The sequence below is a fragment of the Seriola aureovittata genome, chromosome 1 (genome assembly GCF_021018895.1).
Source record: "Seriola aureovittata isolate HTS-2021-v1 ecotype China chromosome 1, ASM2101889v1, whole genome shotgun sequence".
In the NCBI taxonomy this organism is placed as follows: Eukaryota; Metazoa; Chordata; class Actinopteri; order Carangiformes; family Carangidae; genus Seriola; species Seriola aureovittata.
Window position 1 is genome coordinate 19,206,317 of NC_079364.1, and position 15,072 is coordinate 19,221,388.

Genomic DNA, 15,072 nt, shown 5'->3' on the forward strand with positions numbered 1-15,072 from the left:
TATATTGTTTTTAAAAGGTAAGGATTTTTATAAGCCTGAGGAGGTGAAAATAGTAGCAGTTCACAAAAATTGCAACAAATTTAAAAGAAAGAAAGATTTTGTGTAACTTTTCTTTTTTTTTCTTCATCTCTTTGTGACTCATAGTGTTTACCACAGGTTGGGAATCAGTGCAGTAAGAAAAGGCTGCAGGAGTGGTGACCAGTTGGAGGTTCACACCAGTTACCATAATTTATTATCAAGAAAGATACTGGTCCTCTCTAATTTTACTTTAGTGATTACATTAAAAAATGATAAAATAACAGTTTTCTTTTGTGAATCTATTTCTCTGTTTTTTTCTTGCAGTGTGTTACAGATACAGATAAACATGCACGCAGATGCACTGAACGGATGCAGGTTTGCTGTCTCGGTTTCAGTAAACCTGTCTAGTAGGTTATTCTATTATGATGGGTGGTGATTTTGTTTTAGTTTTTTAATATTTTCTAGTTTGTCTACTGTCAACAAAGGTTTTGCTGTATAGAAAGTCATAATTAATAACCAAGACTATTACCTATCTGGAAGTCTTCATCTTCAAAGATCACTTCGGCATTCTCCACAACAGGGGGAGGAGGGCATTTCTTTAGACGGTAAGCTGGAGAGAGGTGCAATACAGTAAAGTACCTTTAAGATTTCATTTGAAAAAAGTGAAATACAGTGATGTTTACACTGTCAATGTAGTTGCATAATTGTAACTGAAAGGATGTGTGTTGGTGGTTATTATACATAAGTATCTTTTATATTGTATCTTTTATATTTGTTGATCATTAAATCAATGTGCATGAACCAAAAAATGGGAACCACAAAACAAAAGAACCTAGTCTGACAGCAGAAAATGTAAGACAGGTTATCATGTATTTCTATGGAAATAATAAAAATAATAAAGAATATCATCAGAATAAAAATCATAATAATCATCATAATAATCATAATAATTTCAGTATAAAGCAAAGAGGAATTGTGGAGTAAATCTCACATAGAGTATGGTGCTGAGTCAGTCAGGGTAGTCTTGTGGGATAAAGGAAACACTACACGATTGAATTCACAAGTCAAAAACAGTGTCAAACTCTGCAAGAACAACTTAAGAAGTGAATTCAGCCTCCCAGATATGTTTCTCAGTGACTTGAATAACAAACATAAGCAAACAACATCATTAATTATTTCATTTTAAACCGCATTTTTTTGTCTACCTGCATACTGGGGAGAGATCTGGTTTCCTACTTTGGATAAATGAAAAAAAAAAAAGAAAAAGGGAAACTGATGTTTTTAAGTGTAGCTGATCCGAACCCCTTTTTAAGTAATGATTCGCTGGTTCCATAAACAAAAGCATACTTAAACACAAAGGTGCAGATAGTTTGTATGTTTCCCTCAAAAACAGTTGTTTGAGGTTAGAGAAAACAAGGCGCACGCTGAGCAACAAGGCAGTGAGTTGCATTCTTTGTCACTGGTACTGTGTAATTTTAACAAAACTCGGAGCTCCAGTTACAAAAGCTGCACCTCAGCGTGCACAGACTTCCAGTGATTCCTCAGAATATATTCTGTGTTGAAATAAACACATCACATGAGATAGACATCCTCAGAGATACGAACTTGTTTATTCTTAAAAACTGTGAATAACGCTGGAGTGATGGAGCTGGCGACGGAATAGAGTGAAAGGAGAAAAGTGGGCACATCACACTCTCATACTAAGACAATATCAATTCATAAATCAAGATGGATTGTTTGGGGAAATTAGTTTGGTGGTGTATTTACAAACACAGGTGGCATGTAGAAATATTAAACCAAAAACTACTCCCATGCATTCAGTTGTAGAAACAGGTTTTGGCACAGAACTTGTTACTTGGTTTTGTCTCTACACCCATTTGTTCATTCTTTAATGTTGTACATGAAAATACTGTATGAGGACACCAATACTACAGGTATGTTTGTGTATGTGTGTGTGTGTGTGAGGGAGAGAGTGTGTGTATCTGTACCATGGAAGTTGAGAATGAAGAACCCTCCAGTTGAAAAGTCAGAGTGGAAGCGGATCAGGACCTGTGGGCTGGTGCTGTAGGCAGACTCTAATGCTGTGTTGCCACTGAAGACTCCCAGCTGAGGGCTGGATGTATCTGGACCGTCCCTAAATAAAGAAGGAGAGACAACAAAGACATCTGATGCTGCTGAAACTAGCAAGATACACTGAAACCATTGTAGCAGAGGGATGGAGACACCAAGACACCAAGAGTCACATATGATATAAAGCAAAGTGTTCTTTATGTACAAGCAAAGCCCTTCAACTAACATGATTCAGAATTCAAAGATTTGTCACACACTCAAATTGTGCAGTGAAATGGGGGGAGGACACACTGTAGAGGATGTTAAAATGCGAATGCATAATAATAATAAGGAAAAGTGTAAAAAATAATGACTAGACAAAAAATGAATTTAAAGAGTAACATTTCAAAGATAAAAAAATTGATGTTATATGTAATATAATAATATCAATATTAACAATTTAAGATTTTTTACAATATGTATGATCATTTGATGACAATCATTTCATTAGTAATACAGTACAATAATAATTTAATACAGGTGATACATATTCCGAGCCTTATCTGCCCATGCTGAACCGCCATTACTTTGTTTTCAACAGTTTTCCTTCTGTTCTGTGTAGAAATAGAAATATTTTTCTCATTGATCAACCTAAAAAGATTCACCAACACCTCACTCCAAAATGCATTTTAGTATAAATCCACAATTATCTCCAAAATCTCTGTAGATTCCTTACAATGCAAATCCATAATAGTGATCAAAGCCCCACTAAAAAACAAACTCCTGACAGGTATCAAACATTAACAATGTGTTGGTGTATGTGTCTGCCACTCCTCTACAGGAATGTCAGGGGTTGAGATCAATATGAACTACTTATGAATTGCTAGTAGTGGATTTGCTTTCACTGACTGGATTTAATTACAGAGGGGAAGAGAAACCAAAGCAGCCTTTGTTAATAATATAAAACAGATATCTGGTAAGTCCACATGCCTGTTCATTGGGTAGCAAAAATATTTTACTTTTTTCTTTTCTTTACTTTTTTTTACCCATTTCAAACAAGTTCATTGAACAAAGCCGATGGATTAAAGGCTTAACTTCACTCATTAAATATTGAATGTTGTTGAAAGGTTACATTTTCTAAAGTTCCTAAATGCCCAGTTTTAGGTTTTTAATGAACATGCCATTGGATTAAACAAGGGTTTTAAAATTTTAATTCATGAAGAGTGCCTGGGATCTCTTGGCTCCTCAATAATTCAAGGTTTTCCGAAGGTGTTGGAGCTCATTTGGAGAATCAAATGTGCTATTTGGGTCATTTAAATCAAAACTGAGTAAGGATTTTGTGGCTCTGTTTTTACTTACTAAAAATACACAAACCCAATAGCAGTATTTTTCTTAGCCCAGAAGAAAAAAAAAATGCATACAATGTCATCTACTGTATCATGTATTTCATGAGCATACAGAAAACGCGGACGGAGTTGATTAGTGACCATTTCCTCAGTGAGGAAAGAATGTGCTCCTGTGAAAGCTATTTAATGAAGTCTGTACCTTCAAGCCTTAAGATGTTAGCTTATAAGCGAAAAAAGCTGCTGATGTGAATCTCAACACCTGCTGAAACAACATAGTCAGGAAGAGTGAATGAGATATTCACCCTCACATTTTAAGTAAGCCTTACCTGTGAAAATAAAGATTACAAATAAATTTGATTTAGTAAGACTTGGCACTTATTTATCTACTCCAGGTGATTGACACAAGCGCAGCACAGTTGAGAATACGCTGGGATTGGGAGGAATACATTAACGGTGTGATAGGAGCTCGCATCATTCACCACCAAATAAAATCACCTTACAGTACAGGCAGTGCATTCTTTGCCACAGCACTCTCAGAGTTTTACGATGTGAAGAACAGTAGATCCAACACAAAATCCTCTTTTGGAAGTAAACTGATGTCTTTATGCTTGAGATGCAGAATTACCATGTGAAAGAGTTAGAAATTATAGTGCACTGATAGAACAATAATACTGTGATATGAGAACAGATATTTCTGAGACTTTGTTTATTAAAATGTTGTGATATATCTTAAGCGTTATCTCCTCTTGTTGTGAAAGGCTGCGTAACAGTTGAGTGCTGCAATTTTTCTGAGCTTTTATGACAGCTTTTTTGTTGCTGAATGAAATAAACCATGAATTTCTTTATAAATTGTCCATCACTTCTACATTGATTTTTTTTTCTTAGAAATCCAGCACAAAGATTTTATATTATATAAAAGCACCAATAGTACACAAAATATTTCAACATTGTCAAATAATATATATAAATAAATAAATAAAAAACCCTGCTTTTGATTTGCTCTTAACTTAGTCAGATAATTTGAGTGAGTACACAGCATTATAAACTATTGTGCTGCTCTGGTGTTAGATCCATCACTCAGTTAGAAATGGTTCAGTGATATTAGGCAACGGGCCAAACACAACTGGTGGCAGACCACAGAGACGTATGGCTTCAGTCCCTGATATCTGGGTGCAGCTGCTTTCACATAAACCTCAGGGCTATACCGGGCAGAAACCAGTTGACACATATCATTGAGATACGGAATATACAAAACACAGTAAAGCAAAAGGCAAAAGATATCCCACACAAGTTTGATTAATGAGAAACCAGAACAGAAGGAGGCTGGTGAAGAAGGAACTCAGCATAACCACTAAGAGCAGAGTAGAATAAATGATCAGAGGAGAGAAACTCTCGGCTTGTCAGATCATAAAAACGACCTCATTTACTTGTTTGATTGTGACTGGTGATTCTAAGAGTCAGCTGTTACTGATGGCATTTCAGAAATTCAATGCTCAGTCTGAACTAAAGCTATGAACATATTACTCTATGTGTCATCTTATGCTCAGCATTTATAGTAGGCTACACCTTATATATAAACAGCATATATAGTAACTATCCTTGGCCTACAGCTTTGCACTGGAACTTAATTTTTTTTTATCAATAATAGGCTTGCTTGGTCCACTTATTTAGATCCAGTATGATTCATTTTGGGATCAAACTCTTAAAGTTAACCATTAAAAGTTTCATATTACAGTAAATTGAAATTACGCTCCCAATCAATTTTCTTATTAACCCGGCAGCTCACAGGGGACATAATGTGTCTTCCCCTACTCTCTGCCCAAGTGAATTCAAAAATCCAAACAGTAAAACACCCAATTCATGACAAAAGCAATGGCCCCAATCTTATGCTCTTGTGAGTTCAATTAGACAATGTCAGTTATTCTGTTTTATTAACAGTTCGCTGACGATGCACATAATTAAGGCATTCTAAATACAAACTCCATCAAGGAAAAAGTTTCATAATGGCTTAGTTTATTATCTAAATAGGATGTAGGTCATTCATTTATTGAAAAACCCCACTGTACCTCTCACACTGCTCCAACCTTTCACATTAAAAGCACATTTGTTTCTGTCTGCGCATGTTGAAAGGACACAAAAACTCACCAAAAAGCTCTGCTTCATGCCACAAGGATGCAAGGTAGAAAATAGGATCTGTTGAAGCACAGATGAGCAATGAGCGCATCTCTGTCAAAAAGAAATGTGGCTGGAGTCCCTGATGCACTAACCTTTGATCTGACTGACAACACCTGGAAGGCAATTATGGATGTTCCACCTGTGCTGAAATCCCTATGGTGTACATCTACAGTACAACTGTCTGTAGTAAGAAATAAAGAAATATCTTTTGAGGGAGTGTTTGAAGTAACAGGTATTATTGTCAGTAAAATTAGTCATTTATTTTTTTTATTAAAAAAAAAACCAAAAAAACATCGGCTGTTTCAAATAAATCACATCTAAAAGTTATATCTTTAGTGATTAGTCAAACTTTGAAATCAGATTACTGATGTGGGTGGCTGTTCGATGCTATTTACTTTACTATAATGCCGGTGCAATAGACCGTTAGATCATCCAGTCTAAATGTGTCAAAGGCCCTGGAAGGTAGGTGATATCCCACTGGGTCGGAGAAAAGGAGTCCTCCCTTCAGAGTCAGGCCCCTGTTACTTCCAAATATATTCATGTGTTTGAGATATAGTTACACTGAGTGGTTCAACAGTCCGTTATGTATGCACAAATCTCACATTACAGATGTCTTTTTGTATCCAACAATCTACAAATATTTTATAATTTTTTTCACCATGAAATGAGGCAAAAACACATAAATCGCAGAAATCAATTTACAACTGCAAAATAACTCTGATGCTGCTCTCCATAGCAATATCCATGGCTCTGGTAGCTGGTGAGATTGAAAGCGAGTAGTCACGGATTGTGAATGTATTACTTTCCCACTGCCTACATTTCGACTGCTCACTCCCTAGAGCTTGACTCCTGAGCCTGAACATTAAAGCCTGACCTCACACAAACACCAAATATGTCTTTACCAAACCAAACCTGCACCATACGATGACACGGCCAAAATACGACTTTACTTTATAATAAATTCACTTTTCAATATTGTTTTTGTCGGAAAACACGGTGCAAAACGGAAACTATTAAGTGAGAAATTTCTCTTGGACTGACCCAAACTTGACAGATCCAACCAAGTCCCGTTGGATTTGTGAACACAGCTCTACCACTCCTTTCATTACATTTCCCACTCCCCACTGAATCTCATCATTACTGCTAGAGTTCCTGAGCCCTATCCAGCTCTGCGTATGGCCATGGTACTGAGGTAGATTGAATTGGTCAGTGGTCCCATTGTAAATGCATTACTCTCACACTCCCTGTATTACAATTTTACCTCCACACTGAATCCCATTATTACTGCAGGAGAGTCTGTGTATTCATAGCACAAAGCATATACATGTGTGTATGTATCAGGAGTCTATGGAGCGGTGATCCCTGTTATCAAACGTGCCATACACAGACCTGGATGGGTTCGTGTGTATGGCACGTTTCATCTTCCTGTATGATAAAGTCAAAAACAATTGACACATATACCTTTGCTCAGTCAAGACTGTGTTTGTAAATATATAATGAATAAAAATGCAATTGATTCCCGGGATATCTGTTTGAGAGAGGCTGTGTGTGTGTGTGTGTGTGTGTGTGTGTGTGTGTGTGTGTGTGTGTGTGTGTGTTTTTTTTTGAGAGGGACAGGCAAAGATGGACAAAAAACAAAAGTAAAAGTTGATACAACTGAGCAGAGAAAAGACAGGCTATAACTGCATTCAGGGCTTATCCGTCAGTGATGCAATCAGTTCCAGGATAAAGGGCAACATTGAAAAGAAGCTTATGCATTTGTGTGTATATATGTGTGTGTGTGTGTGTGTGTGTGTGTGTGTGTGTGTGTGTACATCCAAGTGTGAGTGTACCCACACTTACCAGACGGCAATGTAATCAGTGACAGGCTCCGTCTGCAATAAGGTAAAGTTGATATAAACTCCATGTCCGTGGGGAACAGTGATGAGCCAGATACAGTCCTGGGAGTTGGGGTATTCATTGGGGTACTGAGGTGAATAGATGGTCCCATTTTCAGCCGTGACATTGTAGCCGCAAGGAGCTGTAAAGAGCAGAGTTATAAAATTATCTATTTGCAAATTTGTCACTATCTTCCAATGTGTCAGACCTGGAAGGATCAGGAGACAAGAATAACGGCTGAACTGTAGACAGTAAAGACTGTAAGTATTATCATCACTATTAGCAGTAAGTGATTTGTAATTTTTGGGGAATCACCCAATGGGAGCAACCCTCTGCTCCCACGCCACCAACCAACACAGACATGCCCGTGTACACCTTCCAAAGGACATTGTTGCCTTAACTATAAATGTGACATTTCTAATTCTACATTTCTATTATGTCCAGTTATCTTCCTTCCCCCGAAAGCAATTGTCTTTTTACAACTGTGTGTTAAAGTAATGAGTAATACAGCTTTAAATTTTATGCAGTGGACTGAGTTTATTCAGGCAGGGGTTTTCTCATGTTTCTAACAGTACATTATAAGCAAGCACTTGCCCATTCACATTCTTTTCTTTTTCTGAGCAAGAAGCAGCAGTAGCAGTGTTTTATCATCCCAAATTGATATAAGTTGTCTAATGACCTTGGTCAACATGTGTTATGACCAGGAGTTACAATGTATTGAGGAGCAGCTTTTAATAACTCATTTTTTGGCAAGGAAAGCTCTCACAGACATTTTTTATAAAATTTCCATATTTACAGTTAACCCTGTAACACTTTGCCCAATCTTTTTAAATCAGTTCTGAGATTTAGATATCATATTAATATCTTTCCTTTCTGTTAATCAAGGTGTAGGGTTGTCTGTACAAGAACTGCAATAAGTGTTAGAAGTTTAAGACTTATACAGGATTCTGCGTTGTTAATGGAGCATGCCATTGTAAGTTAACGGTAAATAGGGTTGAAGAAGGGAATTTTAGATATTATTCCTCTATACTGCACATTCAATATGTTTATTGTCAGTTCAAACGAATAATCCTAATACTTCTTCAGCCAGGAAAAAGTGCAGACAGGTGAAGGTGTCCAGTCAGAGAGCAGCAATATTCAGGAGAGAGACTTTCAGCACAGGAAAGACAGGCAGCACAAACTCATGAGACAGGACAGACCCTGAATTTAAGAGAGATTTGCTACTACTGCTGTCATGCATTTTAATAAGGCAGATGCTATTTGCACACAGGTGTTCACAGCCAACAATGCTATTTACATCCAGGATGGATAGCCAAATTGGCTATTTACATCCTGGTTCTAGGCTTTCCTGGACCACTGCAATGAGTGATATGGGAGACATCCCAGTAGAAAGGCTTTCTAACACGTGGTTAATGTTATGAAAGGGTCTGATCTTTTCCTAAACCTAACCAAGTAGCTTTGGTGCCTAAACCTAACCAAACTGTAACTAAAAATTAATATTATAAGTCAGTAAATATCAACTTTTGATTTCACAGAGGAATCACCTGATTTCCTTAAACTGTTCTGCTTAAAAAGTGACGTTTAATAAGCTACTGATGGCAGCAGACATTTACAAACACCACCCGGTGTATGTCGTGTATTAAATGGTGCATTCCAACAGTTTGTGCTGTCCTTTCCACCTGTAGACGAGCTCTTAGGGAGCCATTGGGTGCTCCATATGAGTGTAAATAGCTGTATAGCTGCAGTGTGACCATTTTTACCTGGGTACAAATAGATACTCTGTTTTAACAAAATTTTTCAAAATATAATATAGCTCAACTCTCAGGTTACTCCCCTAAAATATTTTGTTATGGAGGTGGATTGGTCTAGGGTGTATTTTCAGAAGTACAGATGCTAATGAATAATCACAGAAATATTAAAGGAATATTATAGGAATACGACAGGCAGCAGTGTGTCTCTGTGATCCTCTTACTCCTCCACGACCACATGTTGCTATTTGTCACTTTGATCATGAATGTGGCACTACTCTAAAGAGTATATAGGCTACAATATAGTATAGAATTGAGCATTTCTAGTACATAGAGAATATTATAGATCAAAGACGAAACTGACAGACGGGTGGGACTGGGAGAAATAGGCACAATCACAAATGCATCAGGGACTTCACCACCACAGAGAGTGTGATGGATTTATCAATACACAGCACAGTTAGGCTTCTGATATTTCAGAGCCATGGTCAGGGCCAAGTCAGATAAAGGATCAATGACTCAGGAAGAGTAGACTTACATATTCAGCTAAACAATCCCTCTGCCCCTTTCCCTTTGCTACTAGGGGGTGGAGATTGCATGTGATTTTGCTAACAAGAAGGATCCCTCCTCAACCCCCCTCAAATGACCTACTGACTATTAGAAATAGAAGAAGTAGAGGCAACAGCTGTAGCAGTAGTGGTAGTAGTGAGAGCAATAACTTTGGTACTGACATTTACAGTAAATAATCCAAGTGACACAGGGATATTTAATTTCCAAAGATTAAATGAAATGTTCTCAAATTCAATCAGGATAGCAAGATTTTCTAAATGTGTAGATTATAAAATACAACTGGTCAATGAGGGATGTTGTTGTGGTAAAGCTGGTTGTAACAACAAAAAATAATGTGGCTAATATGTTAACCATACATTTTTCTTTCTTAATTTAGATTATTGTACAAACCTTTAACACAATCAACAGACATCAACAATTTACTAAATACCATCATATCAAGAAGTCACTGGTTGTCCTTACCCTCACAGCGTGGAAATGGGTGGTTCCACTTCCGATTGGTCCCATGCAGGCATGTTAGTACTGGGTGTCCAATCAAAACATAACCAGGGTAGCACTGGAAAGTTACTGATTGGCCAGCACTGTAGTCACTGTTGATGATGTCACCATTGGAGAAAGGAAAGGGGTCCTGGCAGTTTTGAAGTTGATAAGCTAAAGAGAGAGATGTGGAGAAATGAGTGGCAGCGTGGAAATACTACAGTTAAATTTCTTTAATTTCAGATTAACCTGATTTTTTTGGCATTAGGAAAATAATATAAGATGCTCTTTGACAAAGTACATAGGCAGGCAGTTATACTCAGGTTAATGAATACAATGTAGTTGTATGTTTCTGCCTTTTATGCTTGTCTTCCCAAATGTGACTACAGAATGGAAATTGCAATTCATTGTATTTAAACCATTTTTCCGATCTACAGCTAATGGACTTGAGGGGGCATTAAAAAAATCTATGACCCACAGAGGTTACCAACAGTAAGTGCAACAACATATATAGATCTAATCTCCTCCTACACAGTTCACTAGCACATGTATGCACACTTGCTTGAGGAAATGTCAGTATCACGGGTCTGTTTAGAGCATGTCTCACTCTGCATGAGTGTCATGGCAAGTCAAGGCCCTCCATTAAATGTGCCATTGACATAGAGCAGTAGTGACTGACATTAGACTAACAGTTACCAAAGGCTAGAGAGAAGGACAGCTCTCCACAACACAAGGACAAGCACTCAGCACCAGGTCAATACAAACATGGTCTGCAGGACCTGAGCTGCAGATTTAACAGAGACCTCAGAGACAGTCCATGCTGGTAGTAGCAGGATCTAGGATATAGGAGGGGACTGCATACAACACAATTAAGACACAGGCAAGACTATCCAAAGTCCAGATGGGAGATGCCATGATGGATGTTTAAGAACGTCAGAACTAAACTCCTGTGGGATTTTTAGATGTCAACAGATAAACAAATATTGACAAAACTAATTGGACATACTAGAAACTAAGAGGTAAGAGAAAACCAAGTGGTAACAGATGTAGTATAGCTCCCATGCGAAAGCAGCATGTAAGGGAAGTAATATGATAGGACACAGAAATAGCCAGGGGCTGAGAGAGGAAGTACTGAGAATGTTGAAGTCAAAAGTTGTCCAATTGGGAGATGGAGTTCCACTATGGAGGGCTGAAACTGCCAAAATGAAAACTAAATAAGAAAATGAGATATACCATTAAATCCCCCCAACACATATAAAAAACAAATACAGGCATTAACTAAGTAAAAAAACTGATATTTAAATTAATGAACTGATATTGTTGTTTCAATTCGCTTCTGTATATATTGACCTTTGTATTAATTCCAAAATGTATTTACTTTCCCATTTAAATTTACATTTTATATATTCAATTGTTATTTATCAATCCATTTATGTTTTCCCCAATTTATTTCCCCTTACTTATTAATTTCTGTCTTTTATTTTAAATTTCTTTATGCGTTTATGCTTCATTATGCAAATGATATTATCAATATAATTCAATATTTATTGATTCATTTACTTATTTATTTACTTATGATTTTGGCAATGCCATCCTCCATACTTTCAGCTTTGAAAATGTAATCAAGAGGGTGACTCGAACAGATTCCAGAAACAATATTTAGCATGCATTTTAGGCACTGTAATGTCAGGGTGCCATACACTACAACTGGAAACAGAGCTTCCTTAAGCGTTTGGGTCAAACGTCAGTGTGTGGGTACTTTTCCTTTATATTCATACATATTTTTTGGCATCCAGCATTCATCCTACTGAGGTTTAATGCATGTGCACACGACAATTCAGCCTATTGAACCTTAAACCTCCAAGGCCTTGAGTAGAACCTGAGCTCGTACCTTCGCGTGGTGCATAGGTGAACATATGCACTGGGGTTGGAGCACTGCCAGTTTTGTTCATTCAACATGATCGAGGGTAGTTTTGTAAACCTACTGTATGTGTGTATTATATCCTCCTGCCAAAGATCTTTGCTGTCAGGTGAAAAAAAGCATCTTGTGCAGCTCTATGCGAAGAAACATGTTCACACTCTCCACAACAGTGCCAACAGTGGGAGTTAGCAGTGACAAGGACTGCAGTGTTATGAGACTTGGCCATTGCTAATTGGGAGAAAAAGGGGAAAATGATTATGTGCATGTGAATGTGGGTTAGCTTATATGTAAGTTAGTAAGCCTTGTTCTAGTTATGCTGGCATATAAGCCCACAGTGCATCTCTTCTTTTGAAGTGAAGCACAAGTAAAGCCTGCTGGACAAGATGGCAGTCTCTCACAGGGGCTTACTAACAATCCATCTCTTTTAATGATGAGAGGAAAGCCATAAGGTTTTTTCTAAAGTCTTTAGCATGACTCATCCACAGATCAAAGCTCAAAACCTCATGGCAATATGTTTTTTTCATCCTACCCTTCATTTCTTGGAGTTGGGAAGTCTTTGTAATTTGGCCACTAGGTTTGGATGTTAATTTATTCACAACATTTGAGGAGACCATTTTTTTCTAAATCATTTTAAAGCAACTAACTTGTTTTCCCTACCCCAAATATGGATAAACAAAACAGTAGGCTCAATTTGATTGCAAGTGTGTTCTCTCACTGTCCCTTGAGGGGCAGCTTTCAACTGGAAGTGCCTGCAGTAATAACCTCAGGGTTTGTGGCATTTACTGTATGCAGTCATCGTAATCATCTTAATGAGTCAAAAAATCACACTTGAACTCACCCTGATAGGTCAGTTTGAATCCCGGCCTGTTCTCTGAGTGGTCACTGTAGAAATGGATGATCGTCAGGTGGGTAGTGCTCAGTAGAGGGGGTGGGATCTGTGAACCAGTAAACTGTCCAATCAGGGCAGAGCTGTGCTGTGCTCCAGCCCTGACCTCTAGGAAGTCATGGTTGTCTTCAGAAGAGAAGTTTTGGAACTGAATATGGGCTCCTAGAATACAAAGACATGATATGAAAGACCATATATAATACATTAAGCAATATATGAGAATTAAAGTATAGGTGATTCTTATACCTAACAGGATCTTTGATTCCCTGACACAAAGGTGGCCTAGATTTTATAGATTTGACAACAACTACAGATAAAGTTTACATTTGACATAGTTTTCAGAGTGTATTTACAACATAGAGACATATTGTAAGCACAAAGACCAAGTGCATTAAGCTTACATTACTCCACACTTTACTATCCATTTTTATCAATGTATTTTTATTAGGTTGTTTTACATTGTCATTTTTATATTTTGATAACTTGCACTGAAGACGGAACTCCTGAATCTAGTTTTGTTGTCACTGAAGTGTACTCTTATCAATTCTGAAAATAAAAATCATACCACATCAAACATAAAAACTAGCAATAATAAAACAGTGACGGATACAAACTGTGCCCTATTGAAAACATCAGTTAGTGCGGTCATTAAACGGCACCATGTGTCATCCCCCAATGAAACATGTGGTGAAGCTTTCAACGAACCATATGTGCTGCAGATTTTGCACAAAAAAATGTCTGTTTCCTGAATACACCAACAGATGTCCTGAAAGTGACATATTCCTTTTAGGAATGCTCTTACACCCCATAAGACTTACCATATCCAGTTGGCAGGGTGATTTGCCAGGTGCAGTCCAGGTTGCCAGGGTAGTTGCCAGGGAAACCTGGACTAAGGATGACACCACTCATCTCAGACAACACCCCGCCACACCGAGCTGACAACACAAGCACAGCAAACATATTGTTAAAACAGGTAACACATGAGCACTATACAGTAGAGATCATCACTTCATCCTCTTTGCTTCAACAGACAAAAGGTTATGCCACAGAAGAGACTATACAGCCACAAGAAGGAACACAGGGTGGTAATGCTACATTACTTAAAAAAAAGTAACTGCTAATATCTGGTATGCTAATGTCTGATATTCTTGGTTTTTAGTTAACAACTTAGGGAAAATAGTGTTATTAAGTCCACTTATTTGGTTTGAACTGAAGTGTATGATACCAATTGTTTGGAGACTGAGTATCATGTCTAAAAATTCTTGGACCAATATATGCTGAATTTTTGTAAATCCTATAGAACCAAAGGTGACAGACATAATTTTTTTTTAAATTTTATGGCACCCTATTTTGGTGCCCCTACCTATTGACAAATTTGAACATGATTTAGTTAACGCAACTGTCTCTGACTGAAATAGGAAATGCTGAATTAGACACATAGTGAAGGGAGCTGTGACAGATTTGAGTTTAGTTAGTCCTGACAAGTCATGGTTGAGTTTAACTGGAATTGGCTTTCTAGACCTACTAAGGTCTTCACTAAGGACTGAATTATTCAGGCCTAAACACAAACATCAATGTAATCAAAGTTCCTTAACACTATTGGAGAAGTTAGGAAGCTTTGGCCTTCAGCACAAGGTACAAAATTCTGTTTGTACCGAGCAGGTGTATTGATTTTTTAGATCGCTGACTCTATGTCACTGACAAAGTTACAACCCCAAATTTGATTTCAAGCTGGTAACATTAAATATAACAACTGAATCATAGTTCAGACTTGCATTTTCTCATTAAGTTATTTCTGTTTATTATTTTTGATTTAGAATTAAAATTCCATTGACAGTTCTGTATTATGTTACCATGAGTGGATACAGTCATTTTAAACTGAGCTGCCTGATAAAACCATAGTACTGTTTCAGCAACTGACAAGGTCATTGGCTTAATATAGAAGAAATCATGCTTTACTGACTTGAATCTAAAGTTTCTATTTTAAAATATGATATCAATTTT

General features: G+C 37.3%; 1 protein-coding gene across 1 annotated transcript in view; it reads right to left on the minus strand.

Moving 5' to 3' along the window:
* LOC130174222 (CUB and sushi domain-containing protein 1-like) overlaps window positions 1-15,072 on the minus strand; it is a 409,154-nt gene that overhangs the window by 54,322 nt on the left and 339,760 nt on the right. The window contains exons 42-47 of the mRNA XM_056383857.1: window positions 13,887-14,003; window positions 13,021-13,230; window positions 10,247-10,435; window positions 7,431-7,608; window positions 2,007-2,152; window positions 548-628 (exon numbers count right to left, since the gene is read on the minus strand). Coding sequence (XP_056239832.1) covers window positions 548-628; window positions 2,007-2,152; window positions 7,431-7,608; window positions 10,247-10,435; window positions 13,021-13,230; window positions 13,887-14,003 — 921 coding nt within the window. The remainder of the gene's footprint in view (window positions 1-547; window positions 629-2,006; window positions 2,153-7,430; window positions 7,609-10,246; window positions 10,436-13,020; window positions 13,231-13,886; window positions 14,004-15,072) is intronic.